Genomic DNA, 25,647 nt, shown 5'->3' with positions numbered 1-25,647 from the left:
TAACCAAGAATTTTAGTGACTCTAATTCACCACGGTTGATTGAGATTATGTCATGAGCAAGAGATAGTCATTGGCTTAAGGAAGCAGACCAATCATAAGATATCAGATTCCTTTAATCTGATTTCACTCCTGGGGGGCTCAGAATGTTAGACCTGGAAAGCAATAAGCTTTAGTAGCTGGATGATCAAAGGTCCTCTATTAGTTTGAGATTTTGGCCTTTGATTCACAAAGTATTTGTTAAGCGCCTAATTGGGAGCAAGCATTATATTCTGCATTGCAAATAAAGAAGGGAGTAAGACAGACCCAATTCCTGGAGATGATTAAATAATAATTCCCTCTATGAGACAAAAGTCATGGGACACAAAGTTCAGAGAGCTTGAGAATTTCTAGAAGAAGCACCTGAGACAGGTGTGGTAGGTCCAGGGGACCTCCCAGAGCTAAGTAAGAGACACCTATTTTGAGACCTAAGGGATAAGTAGAAGTTAGTGCAGTACAGATGAAGGATGGGTGGGGTTTGCTGGTGGCGGGAGCATGATGGGAGGTAGGCGTGGGAAAACCTGTGGAGGCAAGATAAGGTAGACTGGAAACCATGTTAAGGAGTATGGTCATTGTCCAATGGTAATGGAAAGCCCCTGGATTTGATCAGAATGATATGATCAGATTTGTGTTTTAGGAAGGTCACTCTATACTGTTGCCAATGGATTGAAGATCAGGAGGCAAAACTGACAGCAGAGGGGCCAATTGGGATACTGATTTACAATCCGGTTATGGTAGTATCAGGGATGATCAAGTGTCTTAGTTCCTGAGATAGAAACATCCCAAAATAGCCTACTGATTACGTGGGGAATGAAGCACTGGAAAGAGTTGGGGTTATCCCTCCCCGCCCCAGCTTTCTTTCTTGAGCAGATATATGAGAAATCTGCATTAGGAAGATAGCAAGAACCTCTTCTCTTGTTGGAATACTAAAACTTGGAGGTGTATGTTTTAGCCAATAGGAAGCCCTTAAAATACAGAAGTGAAATAATACAAATACTTCAGAATATTTTTCCACTTCAGATGAAGGATGGGCTAAATGCCCCAATCAAAAGACACAGGGTATCAGAAGGATGCCTTTTCTAACTGTAGAGGCCTAAGTGGCACTAGCTGCTTTTCGATCTTCATTTGGGAGCAGCAGTTTATAGGCTACAGATAATTGAATGTCTTCCTTTTATGTTGGTTCATGAAAATGTGAAACTGTCCCTGCTAAAAGCCCTGTAGTTTCTCCCTGAATAAGTGAAAATTCTGTGCACATCTGCATTTGTTCAAGTTGTTGTGTTCCTCGAAGGAGCTCAGGGATACCTACTTACATTCAGATCGATGACCAAAGTTTATTCTGCCTCTAACTGTGAATTAAATATACAGCTGCTGGAAATGTCAGCAAAGTCACATAAAAAGGACTCTGATTCACTGCTTGCTGTTCTACTATTAAATAATCGGTGCTCCTGTCACATTGAATTGGATGTAAAAATGCCTGTGGCTGTTATTCCTCTGGGAGACCCTTTAAAATGCCCCTCTCCCACACTCTCACCCCATCCTCCCCCAGCCCTGCTAAAATCAAGTGGGTATGATAGATACATTATAGTTGCAGGTGGCTGTGCCAACTGAATGAAGTCACTTTTTTTAAATATGCAGCTTTCCTGTTCGTCTGTTCTGTTCTAATTCTTGAACAACCTGGCTGGTCATCATTAAATCTGGTGTCACTCCTAAAGAACAGTGAGACTTTGCTTAGGTTACATTCATGGATTCATGGCTGCCTTCTGAAAGCAACATGATGGCCAATATTTTAAAATTTCCTTTTCTTAGGAATCTCATCCATATAAGGAAAATTCTTTCTATAGAAATTGTTCTAGAAGTTGCTGAAATATGAACTACCTTTTTATAAAATTAGTGTCTTCTAATAAACAATAGGCAAAGATAACGCTTATGAGAAAGTTGCCATTGTCTGTCAACAAAGCACATTTGCCAGAGGTAGGGAGGGAAGGAAGGGAAAGTGAGATAAAAAGGAAAGTGTGTGTGTGTGTGTGTGTGTGTGTGTGTGTGTGTGTGTGTGTGTCAGAGACAGTAGTACATTTTGTGGAATCTGAGGGAAGAGTTGGCTACAGTAATCACTGTTAGTGATTCTGCATGTGGTTAGTAAACCTAACCACTTCCAACATGGTGGGGAACCTCCTCATACTGTTACTAATGAAAAGAAAAATCTGTCCCCACCAAAACCACTATGAAGAAATGGTTTTACTTCACAAAGATATTTCCATACAATTCTCAGTGGCAGGGTCAGCATAAGTCTGATGTCATTTCAGCTATCAGGAAACCTCTAGGAGACTACTTTCTCTCCTCCCTGTTACTTTCATGATAACTTTCTAGAATAAATGTTTCTAATTGTAGTCCTTTGGCTGCAGAGTGGGAGGTGGGGACTTAGAAGGGAAGAGACTGTGGGGAATATGAAGGGTGGACAGAAAAAGGGGGACTGAACTGTTTTGGCCATAGATTTTTTTGTTCTTCTTCTAGACAGTGACATCAGAAAGGTGTGAGTTTAGTTGTTTAGATCTGGGATGTGTTTTCTTTCTTAATAAGGTCATTTAATGTCTTTGATCTACAGTTTCCTCTTCTATAAAACAGGGTGTGTGAATAAATTTCTCTTGGGTAGTTGTAAGAATTAAATGTATAGAAATTGCCAGTCACTCAAGAGGTGCTCAATAAATGCTACTCTCAGTAGGGATGGCTCTTCAAACCTCTTTATGCCCGCCTACTCCAAAGACCCCAGCAGCACAGTGATAAAAACATACAAACAGAAATGGCAAAATCATGCACGAATGTAGACAACAAACTAGGAGATAGAAGAGCTGGGCCGATGAGTGTGTATTACAAGGTCTTCTTTCTTGCAGCGGGTCTGCAGCACTTTTCCCTAGGTTAACTTGCTTTCTGAGCCTAGAATATTGAGACTATAGTTCTCAGGTCTGTGTTAATCATGATAACATTGTGGACAATTTGAATTTGAATTTCTAATATAATGTACTCCGGAGCATTAGCTAATATTATCTTATTAGCTTACATTATCTTATTGTTTATTAATAAAGGACTTTAGGTGAAAGATGTCATATAAAGATAGTAAACTGTAAGATATTTGTAGAACTCAAACTGGAAGTTCACAGACAAAATCTGCTGTAATATTTTGTGAGCCCACACAGACTGTGAACCTGTGATTTTGAGGACCCTAAATATCCTTTCTGATGCTCCACGGTCATCCATATGAGCCACCAGTTTGGTTCAATTCCTCAAAATACTTTTTCTCCTGATTTAACACTCCGTTTGCTACAGACAAGGAATACTAAGTTGTCTTACTGCAAATAAAAAGTTAGAACTGAATCAAGAGTGATTTGATTGTTGATTCCAGAAGAATGCAACATGTTTCCTTGCTGAACAGGAGAAACATGAGTTATAATTGTGTCTTCACTTGAACACTAAAGAAAAAGAAAAAAAAAACCTCTCTTTTTTGGGAGAGAAGGAAACAAAATTGCTAACCAGAACGTTGAGACCTATCAAGATACTTAGGCAAAGTCAATTACCGCTCAGGGTTTCTGAGAGCTGAAGATTTCACTTTAATGATATTGTCCAAGCCTTCACTGTTTGAAAGAGAAAAGAAAAAAAAAAAAATTCAGATTAGGGATAGGATTTTGGTTGGGCTAGATCAATAAAGCAACATTATAAATCCGCTCCACCCAGGGGCAACAGACAGATGAAAACATGAAATGACTGCTTTTATCTGATTACCTCTGACTACTTCTGGTCACTGCAGGATTCACTTTGATGAGGTTATCCAGATCCTGGTTTCTTTAAATAGAAAAATAAAAGGCAAGCAGGTTAATGATAAAGTTCTTTTGGCAGGAGCATTCAGGTTACAAATCTGTTTGAAATAACAATGAAACAAAACATTCTTCCTGACCAAAGTACAAAAATGAATATAGATCTGTTACCTCCGGTTGTTGGTGAGAGTTTCAGGATTCACTCTGATGAGCTTATCAAGATCTTGATTTCTTTAAGTAGAAAAAAAATTAAAGAAGTTTGTGTTAGAGAAAACACAGGTTCAAATTGGCTGGAATTAGAAGAAAAGATTAGCTATCTTATCGTTTAGTATGATACATACTGGTTTGGCATAGAACAGCCTTGAAATAAGTTTTCTAGCTAATTTACGGGGACAAATTATGCTGGATTAGAAGAGAAGCTGCTCTGACTTTACATACTTCATAGCCAGAGCACATCCACAGGGGCACGCTGGCAGGCATTCACAGCAAACATCTGGTGATTAACAACTTAGCACTCTGCAGTGTTTTAGCATTATGAAGATACATGCTGATTTTCATGTCCTTTTCCTTGTTATTTTTAAGATCATATTCACCAACTAAAGATATTTTTTAATAAGCTCTAAAATTGGGATTATACTTAGCCTAAGGCTTGGCATGGAGAATCCCAGCAATCCATTAAATTGGTGACTTTTTTTCCTTTACAATAACTAAAAAGCCGAATTAAACGCAGCTGTTCATGGTCAAATGACTTACAGACTCTGAAGACTGTCCACTTCCTACTGTAAGCCCCACCAGTTCCTTTGCTCAGTCATGAACAGTATTTCTTCCTACATAGTTTGCTGCCATTCACTGCCTCAGTATAATACCTTGTTTTAAGTGATGATTTTTCAAAGTGTTCCCTTAAACCCCTTTTTAATATTTATTCCGGGAAATAAGATAGCCTGTTTTGGCAAGAAATTGCAGGACTGAGAACACTGGCTTTTCCGTACCTTCTTGGACAACAACCTGCCTGTCTCCCCTTTCCCACCCCCTCAGCAGCCCTTTTTCCTTATAGAAAAATGAGACATTTTACCCATCAAAAAGATTGAAACAAAGTTAAGAACTGAAGGGAAGGCATTTAGAGCTTCATCACCAAAAAATTCTAAGGAAAGTTCTGCATTTCCCTCCCTCAGCCCTAATGTTTTCATAGAATGTGCTTCCCAGCTCCTGGCTTCACTCAGTTTCTTCTCAGATTTTCATGGTAGACAGAAAGCCGCTAATTGAATATTTACTGTTTTGAATTATCTCCAATAATAGTATTTGCAATTAAAGATAATCAGTTGGTGTCTACAAATACTATTAAAGGAATGATAACATATGACAGCTATCCAAAATACAATTTCCTTGCATGAACTGACTGCAAATCTTATAAAGCTCAACTGTGCCTAAAAGACAATAACCTCTGAAGTGAGGTTATTGTATACCTCTAACTACAGTAACATTGTATGTTAACTACACTGGAATTAAAATAAATAAAGTGAGGTTAATTTCATATATTAGAAGAAAAAGTATTCAAAGGCCACAGTCTTTTAACATATAAATTAATCACAATATTTCTTAGTATAACTGCATGTAATATTCGTGTACCAGCAAAATTAGAATAAGCTGCACACACAACCATGAGAACTTCCATTTTCACTGTTCTGATGAGCACAGAAAATCTGATTTATCTAATAGCCTGGACAGTGATATTTAAATTACTTTTTCATAAAGCCCATTAAGAAATACATTTTGCATCACAGCCCAATACTACTCTCTTTTCAGACCGACAGACATACAGATGCAAACACAAATTTCATTAAATAACACCTTTACTACATAGGAACACTCATATTCTCCCCTCTATTTAATTAATTTAATTGAAAAAAAAAGCTGATTGCCACTTACTACATTAATTACAAGACCCTTTAATGGGTTTTGACCTACAGTTTGAGAAATCCTAGCTTAGAAAATATAGAAATAGATGCTATGTTTTACCACTACTCCTAAAAAGACAGCACACTGTTTTTAACAAAATAAAGATCTTGGTGTCAGTTCTGAATTGCCTTGATTGGTAGCATCATGTGGTTTATCTCAATGAACTAAAAATAACAAATGTATAGACCTATTTTTTTTTTAAGGCCCTGGATCCCTGCACACAAAGGAATTTTATATCTAAAGTTTATCCAGGAAATGTAACATTCTTCCTACTCAAGTGACTGCTTTCATTTGTTTTGCTTCAAGGATGTAGTAAAGAGATACATCCAAATATTTAGCCATGATTACCTCCATGTAGTTGAAGAGTTGTAAAGTTTTGCAGTCATTTGCACATTTGTGCCATCGTCATGTATGAAGTCATATTTCAAGAGACTCTGAAGAGAAGTAAAGGACATTTCTGGGCCATCCCATGGCAAGAGCAACAATCCTAGCTTTATAAGTCTCTATTTCCATAGGTGTTTAATTAACTTTGATTTATTTTAAGATCAAAGATCGTGTCTGTGATTTTGAGACCAGGAGTTGGTCTCGGAGTGAGAAGAACACACAGGAGACTACGAGACTTTTGTTCCTGGCCTCACTATTCTCATCTGTTAAAATAAGGAGATTGGACCATTTCTAAGAATCCACCCATCCCTAACATCTACTCCTAGGAATCTATGAATATGAAGTTGACTGCCTGTCATGTTTACTAAACTAGCTAGTCAATGTCACCTTTTCTTTTTAAATGCAATGTCCTGACAATGCATTCTATATTCAGCAAGCAGAATATGAGTGTTCCAAAATGTAATATATTAAATTGGCAACCTATTATTCTCTTGGAGTAACATCTCTGTGCCCCCAGTACATAATTAGCTTTAATCTATGATAATTGCCTATTGTTAATAAGATTGAGTATGTCTATTGAATTCTCTTTTTGGCGTCCATGGCCTATAATTATACCTAATGTGCAACTAATGATACCTAGTTGTAAGCTTCAAACCCAGTAGGTGCTCAGTAATTATTCTTTGCCTAGCATATCACAGAACTACTACCAGTCTTCCACCAGTTTTCTCTGTGATCCTGGTCAGATCACTTAGCCTTTGTGAGTCTGCTTCCTCTTCTGGAAATCGAATAGATTTGACTGGAACAGCAGTTTTCAAAACTATTCAAACTAACAGGGCTGGGAGTTTTCTCAGCTTCCTTCCTTCGTCTCTAAAATTTTGCAATTTTATATGTACCAGCTAAACTCAATAAGGGAAATCATGAGAACATTCTTAAGTGACATGCATATATACGTATATATATTATACATGACATATATAATATATAATCTTATATATTGTGTATATTATCTATATACTCCTTTAGTGTGAAACAGTATTAAAAATCCTCATGTAACCAGAGAAAACATGAGTTTTATCATCTTATAGGTACCACCTAAAGAAATAACAAATTTTAGGTCCATAACTTGGCTGGAAGCATCAAATGATCTAAGAAACAATACGGCTCATAAAATTTCTGCTGACTACCAGAGAACACTCCCTAAAAATGAAGTGCATGGTATTGCTGATGATGAATCTCATAAAATGTTCTAGGTCTTTTTAAACATGAACTATTATTAATACATTTTCATCAGTTCCAGAGACAAAGAAGGGATGTCACTATCATATTATTTTCTCCAGCTATATTGCTCTTTCTTGCTAGTAACAAATAGATATTTATTTCCAGGAACATATAAAAATTGTGATGGCTTTTTAAGACCTATATGCAGTTTGTGCACAGAATGACTATAAACCACTTACGTTTGTACTTAGGAAAAAAAAAAGCCAAAACAAACAAACAAATAACATCTTTCTCTTACCCAGCCATGTTTTTGACAGCTTTGGGGCTTACATTGTTAAGTTCGTCAAGACCTTCTTTCCTGCTAAAACAAAATAAAAGTTCAAATTCAGCTAGAAATCTGTAAATTTTATGACTGACATTTTTTTCTTTTGATACATGTGGATTATACAATGGGATCCTAGATAAAAAGTAATGCTTGCCAAGTTTCTACTTTACGAAGTTTTTAAAAGTCCTCAAAAAACCTACTGAGGTAGATATTACCATCCTCCCCTTACAAATAAGAAATTGAGCTTCATGGAATTTAAGGCTCTTTGGGGGCAAGCAGGAAGAATTAAGAGATGATCAACCAGGTTTGGAAACATAGCAACTGGACCCCAACCCTCATACTCCTTTCCACTAACATCTTCCCTCTATGCTCACAGTAATTCCTTATATCTGCACCATGTTTTACACCGTAATCATAGTAATCCTGAGAGAGGTACCTTGGAGTTACTCTGTCATGCTTTTCTTGACCTTTGACCCCAGACACAATGAGTTTTAACTCCTCAAGAAGACAGAAATACAGTCAATGTTGTGCGAAAATATCGTGGTCAAGTATAAGAATGTTATGTCACCAATTTTCTTGAGTCATTTAAAAACTAATCCTTGGGTTTGTGGAGAGGAGAAAGTCAATATTCTTTGGTTTACTCAGTTTTATGAACAAATGATTTATTAACTATAAATTTACAGTAATGCTATGATTGTGTCAAAGTGGATTTCCTAAGTAGTGATTATACAGCATTCACTTTAATATTGTAATGAAATAAATTGAAACAATGAAAAAAGAAGAGTCCATCCAGCATCACTACACATCAACAAATCAATTTGTTCTCATTTTTTTTCATGTCCCCTTTCAGAATGCCCTTAGCCAAATGATTGATCTTATTTTTTTTGGCAGAAATTGGAGACTTGCTCAGGAGTCTTCAATAATCTTTATATATCTACCTTGTGTTTGCTGAGGTAACATGTTTGGATCCTAAAAAAATGATGCAAGTTGCAACAGCTGGTAAAATAATTCAAAATCACTAATTATCTATACATTCTTTTCAACTTTAATATTACATCAAGAGAAATTATTGCTAACTTAAAACTTCATCAGGGGTTTCTCGGTGGCTCAGTTGGTTAAGCGTCTGCCTTCGGCTTAGATCTTGATCCCACAGTCCTGGCATTGAATCCTGCATTGGGCTCCTTGCTCAGTGGGGAGTCTGCTTCTCCCACTGCCTGCCGCTCCCCCTGCTTGTGCTCAATCTCTCTCTCTGACAAATAAATAAACAAAATCTTAAAAAAACAAACAAACCTTCTTCATTACTTGAATTTCCTTTAGCTCTACGTAAAAGCGGGTGGCTATGAATTCATATCTTATACCATTATGTATACATGAAAATTTAATTTAGTTTTATTCTTGTTTCTTTCAAGATAACCCCAAATTTAAATTGCTCTTAAGCTTCTTATTTTCCATATCATATTTTGCATTTAGGATATTTTGGGAGGTTGTAACGAACAAGAGAAAAATACAAAATTGTTTATCATTTACATGTACTCCTCACTTCCCTCTCTAAAAAATAACAAAAACAGGGGTGCCCGGGTGGCTCAGTGGGTTAAGCCTCTGCCTTCAGCTCAGGTCATGATCTCAGTGTCCTGGGATCGAGCCCCATATTGGGCTCTCTGCTCGGCAGGGAGCCTGCTGCCCCCACTTGCCTCTCTGTCTACTTGTGATCTCTCTGTCAAATAAATAAATAAAATATTTTTTAAAAATAACAAAAACGAGCAAACAAGCAAATAAAAACAAAACTTGGGACTTCTAAAAAATAGTTATTTCCTAATTCTGAAGTGTGCAGGTAATATATATGATGTGAATGTGTAACACTGAGGCTACTCTAGGATAATAATTAAATCACTTCAGAACTGCACTTCATGCAAGGCTAAATCAGAACAAGAAGACTTTTGGATTACATAAATTACTTTTATTCTAAGCACCCAAACAGGCAATCATACCTTTAAAGAGACTTTCCTATTATCACAATGGGCTTTCATACCAACACTAACCCCAAAGGCCTAAACAAGTTGCCTAATTGGATATGCATTATTATTGGACACTATAGCATACATCCTGAAGAGTAAAAAGGCCAGAAAGGTTTGTATCACTTAAGGAATCTTTAGAATTAACTTGTAAACTAATTTTATCATGCACATATCCCTTCATGTAAGTTATGTTGAACTATTATGCTGAAATAGAATGATGTTGAAATCCCAAGCATGGAACACAAATCGCATACTGATAAGAGATATTTTAAGAAATTCTTTATCCTCCATTGAAGCCCACAGTCTGGGAGGCCTGAGCAAGGACACAAACACTAGGTTAATGACACAAAGCTGTTGATCCTGGATCCCATCGCTGGTTGCCTCAATGGTAGAACAGTAAATTACTTTTTTTTTTTAAGGTTAAATAGAAAAAAAACAGACAGAAGAATTCCATGAACCTCACCTTTGGTTAATTCTGTTTGTTTCAGGAGACACTCTGATAAGGCTGTCAAGACTTTGGCCCCTTTAAAATGTGGAAGAAATGATTAGGTCAGTGGTTGACTTCCATCATGTGGTTGCAAATATTAAAACCAAGAAACATTTTTTGTTATAAAAAAATTTGTTATATAATATTTATGAATACAGAGATCATCTCACAGGATTGGAGATTTCCAGTGCTATGAATATATATATATATATATATATATATATATATATATATATATATATATTTGGACCTAATTACTGTTGCATAGAAATAATAAACAATAACCAATGGCTTTAGAAAATTCATGATGTGCCAAGCAGTGTTCAAGTGATTTATATGATATATATATAAGTGAATCCTCACATTTATTCTTGTTTCTTTCAAGACAACCTCAAATTTAAATTGCTCTTAAGCTCTTTATTTCCCAAATCATATTTTGCATTTAGGATATTTTGGGAGGTTGTAATGAACAAGATGTCACATCAATCATTCAATATAGGAAGTATTTTTTTTAAAGATTTTATTTATTTATTTGACAGACAGAAATCAGAAGTAGGCAGAGAAGCAGGCAGAGAGAGAGGGGGAAGCAGACTCCCAGCTGAGCAGAGATCCCGATGTAGGGCTCGATCCCAGGACCCTGGGATCATGACCTAAGCTGAAGGCAGAGGCCCTAACCCATTGAGCCACCCAGCTGCCCCTCAATATAGGAAGTATTATCACCCCATTTTCTCAAAGGGAAAAACAGACACAGAAAGATTAAGTGAAAACAAAGTAATCTAACTCAAGAGCTCTTGGCTCTGTCCATGATACCAATCATCATACTGGCACTGAGTAATTGTGTTAGCATTGAAGTGACTACACAGCACCTGGTCCAGTTTCCTTACTGTGAGGACAAGGAAACTGAAACAGGGGAAGTGGGCAATCTCATTTTGCACAGTTAGTGAGGGCAGAGCCAAGACCTAGACCCACATCTATGGTCTCCCATCGCCCATCCCACTTCTGTGCCATCCTCTGTGTAAGAAGAATAAACAAATCAAAGAACATAAGTGTCTTGTCCATTCTTGGAAATCAACTGTTCATGTAATTAATCAAAGGTTGTCTCCATTTTATTAAGAATTAGTTGGCCAAAATGTTCAGCATTTCAGATATGAGGTCATGAAGGTCAGCATGACTTTTCTTGAACTATTAATTGAGTTCAGTGTCAGTCTGCTACAATCGTTAATTTAGTTATGTTTTTAAGCATTAGTATGTGTGAAACAAAAAAATCAGAGGCATATTAAATCTTACCCTTGCATACTTTTTCCTGTTCTTGGAACCACCTTGATGAGGTTATCAAGATTTTTGGAACTTAAAAACAAAAAGCAAAAATGATAAGTAAAAATGAAACTAAATCAGTTAAGTATTTATTTAGAAGATATATGTGCTCAAGATTAATTTTACTATTAGGTTTTGAGAAAAATCAACACCAGTCTTTGTTCTTAATTTGAAAGATACAAATTTTGATGTCCATACAAACCATCAATATATGGCTCAATTCCTATTTACCCTCAAAATAAAACCATAACATTCAGGCAATATTGAGTTTTTAAAAAAATCAATCAGCAACTATGTAATGATTTGCCAAAAACTTTCACCTGCCCCCACAAATATTCCATCTAACACTGTAGCTGTTACTAAACTAGATTTTGTTAATCATTTCCATTTACAGCGCTTTCTTGCTTTAAAGGGATTTTATATCCATTATTTTGCTTGATCCTGACAATAACCAAGTAATAGAGGTAGACCAGATAGTTATAAATGATCCTCATTTTATAACTGAAGAAGCCTCAGCTCAGGGTGTTCAAGGGACTTGCTCAAAGGCATCCCACTGGGAAGTGATGGGTTTCAGACTTTCTGATTCCAACCCAAAGATTTTTTCCACACAGCTTCTCTGATGAGTGCTACAAATTGATGCAGGCGGGGATGGAAGAAAGATAATATGTAATCTTCACCCTGTGTTACTGCTGTTTACTTCAGGAGTCACTTTGATGAGATTGTCAAGGCTCTGGCCCCTTTAAAACATTGAAGAAAAATGATGAGGTTAATGAGAGATTAACACCAAAGGAATAAAGCCATTTATTAAAACTCAGAAACAGGATAAACACTGAGATCAGGCCAAAGAATGGAAGATTGTTAAAAGTAACTATGTAGAAGAATGTAGGGATTTGTACATCTCTGAGACTCAATGAGACAATATTTTAATCTTAGAGGCTTTAGGCCAGTCACAAACACTGTACTAGGACTCTGTCTCGAATATAATTCATTTAATGCTATGCTCTTAACCTTCGCTAGGTGCACTGAACATTTTGTAATAGTCTATATATGCATCTCATGGAATATTCCAGAAAGTACATCCTCTTAATATCAACCTCCAACATGCTGTGGGAATTTAAAATCAACTTTGGAGAATCTATATTTTGTAAAATTGACATTCATTAGCAGGTTTTCTATTCATAACACTGGATTAAGATTAATATACCAATTTGTTGAGGTCCATGTTATACAACCTGGTATCTGCATCTGGTGCTTACAATTATGTGTTCAAACTACAAATTTCGACTAGTTCTGTTGGCAACAAATAGTAGGAAGATTAAAATCTATAGAGCTCTGAAATGTAAGCTATGTTTACTATAATAAAAACTCCATGTAGTCACTAAAAACTGTCAGTATTTTGTTGTTATCCTTTAATATTTCTGTTTATGATCTTAATGGAAGTTTACTTTTCTTATTGTTTCTATGTGTTTTCCTCATACACAGCACAAGCAAATGCCCCTCTGATCTACAGAGGATGCCACATGGGTAAAGAACCTCCACAGAAGGTAATCCCTGTTTTTCCATGCCCTGTGGTCCTACTAAGACTGTATCACAAAGTCTCTGAGGTTGCATCTATACAACATCAATGATGGGGATATTCGGATGCAATCAGATGTTGACCCAAGTTTTGACTTGTATTCAGATATCCGAGACTGTACATACCCAGGCTAAAAGCAGCAAGAGAAAAAATGCAGACATTTTCTATGCAAAATGAAACAATTAACCCAACAGAAGCAACTATTCTGTCCCAGACTACCCCTTGTTGATGTTTTTTATCTCTTGTTAATTTTGGCCTACATGAAGTACATGAGATTTGAATGCCAGAGTCTGAGAAAAAAAATTCCCAGAATTCTATTTCCAGATTTGAATAGTTAAAAAAAAATAATAACACATAATAAGCATTGTAACCCCTCCCTTGTAATGTTCGTGTTGATTTTGGCGTTTGCTTTGATTATATTGTCAAGAACTTGATCTCTTTACACATAGTAAATAATGCACATATAAGTGGAAGATTATTTAAATCTCAAAGTAAATAAAATCAATAAAGCAGAATGTGCTAATTAATGTAGTCATTTAAAATAATATTTTGAGCTAAACTGGGAATCAATGCCTCATAATGCATATACCCTTATATTCGATCATTCTTTTAATCCACAAATAGTTATGGAAACCTATGAATAATACAGACTTAGGCTTAGCTCTCATGAGGCTTCAATTCTAACTTGGTTAGAGGCAGGAAGCATACAATCAAACATACAAACAAAAGTCACAATTCCAGATAACAACATATACTCCAAAGAAAAGAAGAAGGAGTACCTGTGGTGCTGGGATTGGAGGAAGGGGTGGTGACAATTATAGTCAATGGTCAGAAATGACAAGTTGGGTGTAAAGTAGTCCCAAAGTGAGAAAAAAATATAGAGAACTCATAAAGCAGGAATGAAATCAGGAATAGAAAAAAAGATTAATTTGGCCATACTGTATAGAACAAGTATGCAACCATTACTGAGGGTTAGAATTGTATTCTACCTGAAATGGAAAAGCCCTGTAATTTTTTAATAAGAGAGGGAGTGTGATTTAGTTTTGTTTTAAAAGATTGACAGGACTTAATTACCTGTAGTGAAAGAAAAAGACAACCACTGTCCCTGAAAGTTCTCACAAGGCGCATGCACACACACACACACACACACACACACACACACACTGGGCATACTCCGAAACACATGGACATGGATGCACACACATAGACCACATAGACATCCATGTACATATAAACTCATATACACACAAAAGCATAGAGATATATGTGTATCCATGTACATGCAAGCATGTGAGCACTTTCATGCAACCACACACAGGACATTTGCGAAGACATGCACACACCCATATGCATGTGCACTGACACACACAAAGCCACACCTATACATATACACACATTCACGCAAACACAAGTACACACACACAAAGCATTTATTTTCATGTATACACAGGGGCACACATAGACATGCACACACACACACCCCAATGTATGAAAAACAATGAGATGATTTAAACTACTCATAAACAAAAATTAAGAAAACAAGGATTTTTCTTGGAGAATCAAAGTAAATTAAATATTTGAACAGTATCTAAATCATTAACAGAACATAATTCATCTAAATCTTCATTATTGCTAACAATTAGTTGTAGTTATTCTGTGCCAGGCATGACAGTGTGATGATCTCTATTTTGTGGATGAGTCAACTGAAGCATGAGGACACAGCTAGCAAGTGACCAAGCCAAAATTTGAACCCAGAATTTAGACTCCCTGCTCCAGTTACCATACCAGACCACCCAGGTAGCCAAGGAAATCAATGCTTTCTTCTTAGTCTATTGGGGCATATACGAGTGTCTAACTTGCTGGATTGTTGGGCCTTCGACCATGTCATGCTGCTAGAACAGGACAGCCTGACAGTGTGCACACCAGCTTTTCAGCTAGCTGAGCCCCTGCTCTGCTGACTGGGCCTGCAGGCATAAGTGACACATTTTAGAATCAACTAATAATATCATGTATGGAGTTAACTGAATGGAGAGAAGTTCAAAGGAAACCACATGGAATTATTTGGTGTACTGTTTTCAGCAACGTACCAACAAGCTCAGTTTTAAATATATTCCATCTGCTTTTTAAAAAATAAAAAGCAGGAGGACATAAGCTTTCCAGATTTACTTGACAGTTCATGGGTAGCAGAACTCTTTTAATGAAGTACACTCTGTTAAGCTCTTCATCTTTAAATATATACCATGTAGACATACATATGCTACACACAAATACACTAGACATGCACACATCATTCACACATGAACACATCCACATATATCCACACACACTACTTACACATCCACATACATACACTTATATATATTTATACTGTGTATACATCCACATCCACAGTATATATATATATATATATATATATATATATATATATATATACACACACACAGATATTATACATTTTGATGGTAATTTCATATGTTAACTTGACTGGGCTACAGAGTGCCTACATTTGGTCAAACATTATTCTGGGTATGTCTGGGAGGGTGTTTGAGGTGAGATTAACATTTAAATGTATAGACAGAGTAAAGCAGATGGTCCTCCCGAACATAGTGGGCCACAACCAATCAGTTGAGGATGGGATAGAGCAAAAAGACTAAGTCAGAAGGGAGTTTGCCTGACTGACTGCTTGGTTTAAGACATCTCCATCTTAAACTACATCTCCCGATCCTTAGGCATTTGGATTTGAATAGAAACTTTATTACTGGCTCTCCTAGATGTCCAGCTTGCAAACTACAAATCTTGGGACTTCTCAGTTTCTATAAGATCGTGAGCCAATTCCTTAGAATAAATCTCTTTTTCTCCCTATATATATACATATCCTATTGTTTCAGTTTCTATGGAAAACCCTGATCAGAACATGTACATACTCTTATACCCAAACCCTTATACATACACACTATTTATATATACAGAAATACATTTATACAAACACACACTATTTACACACACACGCACACACGAGAAATCATTTAACTCAATAGAGAAACTGAAATTCCCATTTAATTTCTCAAAGTCTACCTGATAGTAAACATCACTCAAAAAATAAAAATGCAAAAGATCACTTCTAAGCATCATTTGTATAAAACTGCTTAATATGATATGTTTTGGGGGAAGAGAACCTGGTTTGAATTTCAATTTACTCTCCTGAATACAAACACTCAGGGTTCCAATGTGCTTATGAATGCCAAGGAAGGGGGAAAGCTTTAAATGTCTTACCTCTTGATATTTTTATTTGCTTCAGGATTCACTTTAATAAATCCATCAAGGTCTTGTTTCCTTTGAATAAAGAAATGAGTTTTAATGAATGCTATTAATTAAAACACAAATCAAGTGAATGATGATTAGAGAAGTAATGTAAGTCAAAGTTCTGTACTGGATCCAGACAGAATATTAAATTTCTACTCAAGAAATCAGATATAATTGCCTATTCCATTTTTAAATAAAATGAACAATGTCAATAAAAATAATAATGATAATATTTTTTAAATAAGAATATATGTTTTCATATAAAGTCAACAATTTCCCTAACCCACACTTTTTAAAAATATAATTAGGTTATGACAAATTACAAAGAGCAAGAAAAAAACACCTTGCATAGTAAGAAAATTGACTCATTTCTTGGGAAGACACATGTCACCCTCATTAAAATGCACTGAGTAATATCAAAAGGAGATCATCTGAACCCAGAAAAGAGAATACTGTAGGGGTTGGCAGAAGTATTGTGACTTCTTGCTGCTATCGTGTTGACAGAGCCGTGAAGAGGAGAAAAAAATGGTGGAATTTCCTTCCTCCCAGAGGGTATACCTGCCCAGCCTCTCTTGGGCTGCCTTCTGAGACCATCATCCTTAGAGAAGCCGACTTAGAAGAGTTTTAGTCAAGCCTCCCTTCTGGATATCTTTGCTAATTTAGAGATCCACCTTGAAAATGTAGTCAAGACCATGCATTCTTTAGATACAAAGAAACTCATTTCAGTAACTCATGCTTAAAACAAATCCAAGTCTAAAATCTAGGATAAAAGGCAACTTACTATCAAACGCTAGGACAGTTCTTCAAAAAAATAAGCGATTTTATTAGGAACAAGAAGGGAAGTTCATGTGGCCCACTATTATTGTCTATCTCCATGCTAATAAAACATGGTTATGAAGTTAAAATGCTGAATCATTTTATCTTATTGACTGTTACCTACAGAGATCAGACTTAAAGACACTAATAATTCTTTTTTTTTTTTTTTTACACTAATAATTCTTAACCCAGTGGCATTTTCACTTCCTTTGGGCTTTGCTTTGATAAGATTATCAAGGTCTTTACCTCTTAAAAAAAGTTTAGTTCACTTTCTAAGTATTCTCACAGTATTATATCTAAATAGATATTCCATATTATTGGTGATTAATTGAAAGCTTTTGGAGAAAATTATTATACACGAATTATATTAATTCTATTATAAAAATTACCTATCAATAACATAGTTAAATTAATCTCTGGGGCGTGCCTGGGTGGCTCAGTGGTTGAAGCCTCTGCCTTCGGCTCAGGTCATGATCTCAGGGTCCTGGGATCGAGTCCTACGTCGGGCTCTCTGCTCAGTAGGGAGCCTGCCCCCTCCTCCTGTCTCTCTCTGCCTGCCTCTCTGCCTACTTGTGATCTGTCTGTCAAATAAATAAAAAAAAATCTTTAAAAAAAATTAATCTCTGGGATTTTATGTCAGCCAAAGGTAAATTTAGATAGAATTCATTGTAGAGCCTCCAAAGTGAAAATCAGAGTGGTAGGGATCAGACACAGAAGACAGAAAGGAAACTCAAAGATGTGACCCTCTCAATATCACTAAGAAGATCACACAGTGAAATCTGGGAGAATACAACCAAGATTCAGAAACATCAAAACAGTTCTCACCCTCTCCTAGTTTTATCTGTCCTGACGTTCACTTTGATAATCGTTTCAAGATCTTGGCTTCTTTGGAGAAAAACAGAAACAAAAACACGAAAACCTTGCGTTACTTAGGTTACATTCAGTTGTCTCTGAAATCTGTATAAACAAGAATGTCCTGGAAAGGATATCATATGTTTCCAGGTCAAATGGCCAGAAAAACTTAGAGCTGTTAATTTCCCCAGCAGTACTTGGTTTAAATCAGTTGAGAACTTCCCAGCGTACCTCTCACTTTGCAATTTTGTCCTTTATATTTCTTAATTAAATATGAGACTTGGCTCATATCTACATTGTTTAAGAAAATACAGAATAAGAGATTGTGTAGCAGATTTCCTACACTCACTTCAATGTAACTCAACATGTGGTCCTGTGGAAACAGCATACATCATACTCCTTTGCTTACTCTCTGATAGGCCTATAAAGGACAACAGTTCATCTCTGATCGAGGAAAGCATTACACTCCCATTTCTAACAAGGTGTGAAAAACTAACGAGAAAAAAGAGAGCCCCAGCAATGTAGGATCTTACCCTTCCTCATTTTTGTCCATCCTTTGATTAACTTTAATAAGACTTCCAAGGCCTTGGTTTCTTCATAACATGGGAGCAAGGAGGATAGAAGTGCCACAAAAGAGAGGAAAGAGAGTAATTTAATGTCTTATGGCAACAGCAGATTTCTCACCCCAGGAGTAAGATGTTAGCAGTACCTAAAGCCTCAGAAGTCTTTAGAAATGTTTAATACAAGTGACTCTTCTCTGTGCAAAATGCTGAATAGATGCCAACTATTCTAATGATAAAGTCTCAGTCATTGCTCAGTTATGATTCAATCATTTTAATGGAATAATTTTTAATAAAATAATAAACATCCCTGCTATTTAGAACTGAGTTGTTGTATTGACAGCTTATACAATGCTATAATCTTCAGGTTACTTTTATTACCATGCATCATAGCACCAGAGCTCAGTATCAGTATAAAGAGAACTGGATTCAAATCTTAGTTCTGATTTTAACATGGTTTGTGACCATGTTCTTTCACATCATGCACCGTTTTCCTCACTATAAGGGGATTAGACTATGCTATCTTAGGGTCCTTTATTACTCTGATATTTTATCCTTCATATTCTCAGAAGACCTAATGGTCAATGAGACTGACCTGTAGATTGAGGCCAAATTATTGCAAACTCTTTATTTTTTTATTTTTAAAGTAAATTTAATGGTTTTATTTTAAGCACTATTTATTTATTTGGGGGGGGGGGGATGAGAGAGTGTGTGCAAGCCCAAGTTGGGGGGAGGGGCAGAGTGAAAGGGAGAGAATCTCAAGCAGATTCCTTGCTGACTGTGGGATCCAATGTGGGGCTCCATCTAATGAACCTGAGATCATGATATGAGCCGAAACCAAGAGTCCCACAGTCAACCAACTGAGACACCCAGGTGCCCTAGTAAATTTAATGTTTTTAATTGAAATAGAGTTGAGGGGCACATGGGTGGCTCAGCTGGTTAAGCATCTGCCTTTGGCTCAGGTCATGATCCCAGGGTTCTGGAATGAGCCCCACATTGGACTCCCGACTCAGTGGCGAGTCTGTCTTTCCCTCTCCTTCTGCCTGCCACTCCCCTTTCTTGTGTTCTCTCTGTCAAATAAATAAAATCTTTGAAATAGAGTTGACACACAATAGTGACATTAGTTGCAAGTATATAACATAGTGTTTCGACAACTCTATATGTGATACAATGTTCACTACAAGAGTACCTACCATCTATCACCATATAATACTATTTTAATTTTAATTCCATTGACTATATTTCCTACAGTGTATCCTTTATCCTCCTGACTTACTCATTCCATAACTAGAAGCCTGTTTTCCACTTCCCTACACACATTTTGTCCATCCCTATACCATCCTCCCCTCTGGCAACCATCAGTTGGTTCTCTGTATTTGTATGCCTATTTCTGCTTTTTCTTTGTGTGTGTGTGTGTGTGTGTGTGTGTGTTAGGTTTTATATATAAGTGAAATCATAGGGTATTTGTCTTTCTCTGTCTGACTTATTTCACTTAGCATAATTCCCTCTAGGTCCATCCATGTTGTCACAAATAGCAAGATCCCATTCTTTTTTATGGCTAAGTAATATTCCATTGTGTGGGTATGCGTGTGTGGATATAAATACACATCACATTTTCTTTATCATTAAACCATTTTATAAGTAAAAGTTCCCTTCAGGTATCAGTCTGTGCCTTCTTTGTCCTTTCAGGGACAGTTGGTGGGAAGCTAACTTTAATACATTTGTTGATAGACTGCATTCTTTAAACATGAAAATCATTCATATCAGGGGTGGAAATCAGATGGTCAATATTTTAAATCTGAATGCTTCAGAGATTTTTTTTTAAAGGATTTTATTTATTTGCTTGAGAGAGTGAGGAGAGAGTGAGAGCACGAGAGAGAGGAGCACAGAGGGAGAGGGAGAGGGAGAAGCAGACTCCCTGCTAAGCAGGGAGCCCAACTCTGGGCTCTATTCCAGGACACTGAGATCATGACCCAAGCTGAAGGCAGATGCTCAACCAACTGAGCAGGTGTCCCAACCTTTTGGAGATTTAGACATGTCATTTTTAGCAAAAAGTTCAAGGTTCTGAAGTACCCTTGGGAAGGTAGAAATAACTCTAGATGGCTCCAGTGCTTTACATAAACTGACTACAGACAATAAACCTTTTCCATGCAAATGGTTTAAAGCTATTAGGGAACATTGGAGTTAATCCCTCTAAATCACCCAATTGCCCAGGTGTAGCTTTGTCATTTTCATCTGTCTCTGATTTCACAGTGATAAGACTATTGACATCTTAGTTTCTTGCGATACAAAAGAGAAGACAAAGAGGGTAGGCTGAAAGAAGGACCAGGGACTACAGACTGACCCTACCACGTCAGTGAGTTCAATCATTCCTGCAACAGAAAGCCCGTTTATCACACATTACAAACCACATCTCTTTTCTCCTTGCCAGTCCAGGAATGATTTGCTTCAGATACTCATCCTAATGTTTCTGCTTTCTACCATTTTGATGGATCCTTCCCAATTTCATTTTTTAAATATCTGAAATCTCATCTTCTCCTATAAAGCTCATATAACCATTCAGAGAGAACTGACTGTTTTCCCACTTCATCAGTTCTCCATGAGAAGAAAAATTTTTACCTGTAATAATACTTGCAGCTTGACATTGTAATAATATATTCTTAATAAGGATTCAGTATCTGTGAACTTATTATTGCCAATTATTTTCACATTATGATCACATAGACTTTAAGTGCTCTATATCAGAGACAGTTGAGAATGCATCTGCCAAGATTGACTTGGAAAGCTAGAATACCATTCTGGGCACAGACTGGCACAGATGAATGGCTTTAAAAGATAATCAAGACAATAGAAATAATTATCACGTTAGGAAGGCAAATCTAATGATTAACCAAGTACAAGGTAAACAGCCAATCTGGGGGAAAAACAGTAGTGGTTTCCTAAATCTTTATACTTTATCATTCTTTACCATTCTGGGATTTTCTTTTTCTTTTTTCTTTTTTAAGACTTTATTTATTTATTTGTCAGAGAGAGAAAGAGAGAGAGAGAGCACAAGCAAGGGGATCAACAAGCTGAGGGAGAAGCAGGCTTCCCGCTGCATAAGGAACCCAACCAGGGCATGACTCTGGGATCACAACCTGAGTCAAGGGCAGACGCTTAACTGACTGAGCCACCCAGGTGTTCCTTTTCTGAGATTTTCTTTAACAAAACTGTCGGGAATTTGATTTCTTTCCATATAAAAAATAAAATCAGGTAAGTCAACTTTCTAGGACTTCAGTATGTCTAGAACTATAAGTCAACCTCTTAAATGCTATCAGTTTAGTTACTAACTGTTAAATGCTAACAGTTTAGTCACTAATCCTTTTTATGATATAGAATAAGTAAAGGCATGACTCTTGACGCTGAGATATTTACAAATATATGTAAGATATACATATGAAGTGACTCAACTGAGATTCTAACTGAGAAGTACCTTAGAGCATTATAAAGACTTCAGTAAAGGGGCGCCTGGGTGGCTCAGTGGGTTAAAGCCTCTGCCTTCGGCTCAGGTCATGATCTCAGTGTACTGGGATAGAGCCCTGCATCGGGCTCTGTGCTCGGCAGGGAGCCTGCTTCCCCCTTCTCTCTCTGCCTGCCTCTCTGCCTATTTGTGATCTCTGTCTGTCAAATAAATAAATAAAATCTTAAAAAAAAAAAAGACTTCAGTGAAGAGAGACTAGCTTCCAGCATCAAAATGTCTTAGAGTAAATATAATTAGTTCATAAACCAGCCTATTGTCCACTACTTGTAACAGCCAACTAGAGTTGCTTTATTTTTAAATACAAAAGGGAACTTGGAGATCATCTGGGTCATGCTCTTCATTTTATGGGATGAGAACAGAGGTCTGGAGAGGTTAAGTGACTTGCCCAGGGTCATCCAGATAGATGTGGGAGGCAGAGCCCGTTACCAAGATTTCCACCCATCTCCTGTTCCACCAGCCTGCCTGCCCCTTGTCCTGAGCAGGAGGTCAAACCTAGGAAATGGCATATAGTCTAGGACTCAATCAAAGGGGCCTGTAAGAGTCACAGCTTACCCTTTGCTGTCTTTGTCTGTTCGAGTATTCATAAAAATGAGATTTTCAAGGCTTTTGGCTCTGTAAACACAAAGAAATTCAAATAAAAGACTACATATTGAAATAAAATTGGGTGGTATCTTGAGAGGTTAGATACAATAAACATTCTTCATAAATTGCTCATTTACTCTTATTGAATGGAAGAGCAGAAATCCTTTTGGGCAATTATGTCTGAACTAAATGTACAATTCTGAGAGCACTACTCCATCTGCTCGTACATTTCCATGCCAGAGGATACAACTCCCTTCCAGCAACCATCTGAAAGTATAAAACAAGCAATCTGGGAGATCATATTTTCAGGTTTAGGACAGATGAACTTACCTTTTCTCTGTTTGCTCTGCCTTAGGATTTGCTCTGAAGAGACCATCAAGACCTTGATTTCTTTAAAAGCATTGAACAAAAAAAACCTCATCAGTGGTAACAGCAGATACATAACTCTAGAAATATAGACCAGTTTATATTTCTATAGATAGATAGGAAATAGAAGCTGGGTAGGAAAGATGAGCAATAATTCTTAAAATTGCTTTATTTCAAATATGTATTTTCATAGACACTAAATTGCAGTGGACCTCAGAAAAAATAAGATAGAAAATACAAACTGGGGATCCACACACAGCCAATAGGTCTGTGATGCATTGTATGGATTTCACAGAGTGTTTTGTTTTTAATGTGAGCCAATGTTGACCCTCTGTCTTTATAGATGAAGAAACTGAAAAAGCAGCACATGTAAATGAGTTGTTGACAGTAAGTCACAGTAAGATCACTGTTGTCGAACAGGGTATGAACACCACACCTTTGGATGCTCCGAGCAATGAGCTCATTTGACACTTAACTTGTTTCTCTGTCTCTCTAGTCCTTACCCATTTAGTATGTTAGGCAGAGTAACAGAGAGATCACAAAAACTGCACATACTTCCAACACAGACCTCAGTTATTATAATCTTTAAAGTGTGCAATTCTAACTGATTCAAAATTAAGGAGGTAAGTTTAACTAAGACTGTAAGTGGCTTTTGTAAAGTATAAACCTGAGAACATTCAGTGACCAAACTAAACTCTGCCCACATACTTATATATTAATATTTCAGGAAGAGAACTGTGGTTTTCTATGTAACTGCCTCACTAAATAGAGTGTGAACATCAAAGATACTTTAATATTAGTATCTTTAGATTGTAATAACCATTTATAGCAGTGATGAAATGATAATTCCTGCAAGCTTTTTATTCAAGACTCGTAGGCTATTTTTTAACTTATGCGGGTCCTCATACTCAAATACTAAAAAGATATAAGAAGCCATAAAATGCAACTCAATAATAAAGGAAAAAATGGATTTTTTCAAATCTTACCTATTCAAGCTTTTGTTCATTTTGATGAGATTATCCAGTTCTTCACTTTTGGAATAAACAAACAAACAAACAAACAAAATCTCACATCAGTAAAAGCCAGCCCTGAGTCAAAGAGCAGGTCCACCTTAAACCACTGTTTCTGAGTTCCTGGAATACAATACATGCCACCAAAATCTTGTTTATCCTTCAAGGCTCTCTTCAGATGCCTCTTCCTCCAACACATATTCCCCATTCCTTCAATGGAATACAGTCCTCTAAATTTTTGGAAACCTTGCTGCATTTTGTTTTGTTGTTGTTGTTGTTGGTGGGATTTTTTGCATCTCCTTTATGGCACTAATACTACTATATTTTGTGATGTAGCAGCTACATACTTCTCTCATGTTAATGTCCCTGCTCCTACATCTCTTTCACACACACACACACCACTTAAGATTTACAACTGTGTTTTACATTGGATTTTCTTCAGTCTTTAATACCATATATTTTAAACAGTAAATATTTAATATAGGTTTTTATTTGAATCGACATATATAGGCACATTGACTAATTATAAATTCTATCTTTATACAATGTACCTACACAAAGTAGCTATAGGAAAATACCTGTTCATCAGTAAGTCTGGCTGTTTTTTTAAATTGTGATCCTACTTCCAAGTCCGCTAAATTTGTGATCTTTTGTCTGTATTTGAGAACTGCAACTTTCTGGTTGCTTCCTGGGGAGCAACCTATTTAGGCTAAACCCCTGTCCCTTAGCATCATCTGAGTACAGGTCTCTCTCCCAAGAAGGCAGTTTTAGTGGGTTTCTGGTTCCTGTTTGCCCCTGATAGCATTGTCTATTTGTCATCCCTTTGCCCCCATTTCTCTTGCCTTCCTAGTCCAGTTTTTAGATCCCACATCATGGTTTTCCCTTCTTCCTGCTCTAAATTGCACATTTTCCACACTTTCTCAATGTTCTTTCCTCTTTGTTCTGAGTCATCCCTAGTACTGACCAGGAGGCTATGAGTAGTTACATATTCAGGGTCTCAGGTCAGGGATACATAGATCCCTACCCAGGATCCACCACTTATTAGCTGGTGACTCTGGGTGAGTAACCTAACCCCCTGCCCTCTCAGTTTTTCCATCTGTCCAAAAAGAATACTAATTATACCCACCTGAGAAGAGAATCAATATGCTAATGAGTATAAAGTGTGTAGCATGATGTCTGGCAAGTCCTAAACTCTCAATTAATTTTGGCCATTATAGAAAACAGTTCCCAGTCTACTAAAATTATCATTTAATAAATGCTTGCTATATTTATTTTTTAAACTGCCTTTAGAGACATCAAGACTTTGGCTCTGGCTAGACAGGTATAGTTGCTGAGTCATATATGGGCTCTCAAGATGTCTGGCACAATATATTGCCATAAAAGCTTAGAGACCCTAAAAACATGTTGAATTCACATAGGTGAATCCTTTCAAGAAATGTTACATATTCGGTGGTAGGATCTAAGTCTGAGGAAAAAAATTCTGAAATACAAATGCTGCTGACCCTGACAAAAAATAGATTA

General features: G+C 36.7%; 1 protein-coding gene across 8 annotated transcripts in view; it reads right to left on the bottom strand.

Moving 5' to 3' along the window:
- SCEL (sciellin) overlaps positions 1-25,647 on the bottom strand; it is a 104,622-nt gene that overhangs the window by 20,756 nt on the left and 58,219 nt on the right. For 4 of the 8 annotated variants that reach the window (XM_047720183.1, XM_047720189.1, XM_047720187.1 and 1 more), the window contains 13 exons: positions 24,103-24,147; positions 23,081-23,140; positions 22,721-22,780; positions 18,622-18,681; positions 18,062-18,121; positions 16,391-16,450; positions 12,219-12,278; positions 11,515-11,574; positions 10,204-10,263; positions 7,699-7,761; positions 4,014-4,073; positions 3,811-3,870; positions 3,606-3,662 (listed from right to left, as the gene is read on the bottom strand). In XM_047720183.1, the coding sequence (XP_047576139.1) occupies positions 3,606-3,662; positions 3,811-3,870; positions 4,014-4,073; positions 7,699-7,761; positions 10,204-10,263; positions 11,515-11,574; positions 12,219-12,278; positions 16,391-16,450; positions 18,062-18,121; positions 18,622-18,681; positions 22,721-22,780; positions 23,081-23,140; positions 24,103-24,147 (765 nt within the window). The remainder of the gene's footprint in view (positions 1-3,605; positions 3,663-3,810; positions 3,871-4,013; positions 4,074-7,698; positions 7,762-10,203; positions 10,264-11,514; positions 11,575-12,218; positions 12,279-16,390; positions 16,451-18,061; positions 18,122-18,621; positions 18,682-22,720; positions 22,781-23,080; positions 23,141-24,102; positions 24,148-25,647) is intronic. The other 4 variants (XM_047720185.1, XM_047720186.1, XM_047720188.1 and 1 more) reach the window with 4 other exon arrangements.

This window comes from Lutra lutra, chromosome 3, assembly GCF_902655055.1.
Source record: "Lutra lutra chromosome 3, mLutLut1.2, whole genome shotgun sequence".
NCBI lineage: Eukaryota > Metazoa > Chordata > Mammalia > Carnivora > Mustelidae > Lutra > Lutra lutra.
The sequence above is the reverse complement of the archived record's forward strand: the minus strand, read 5'-3'. Positions and strand labels throughout refer to the sequence as shown.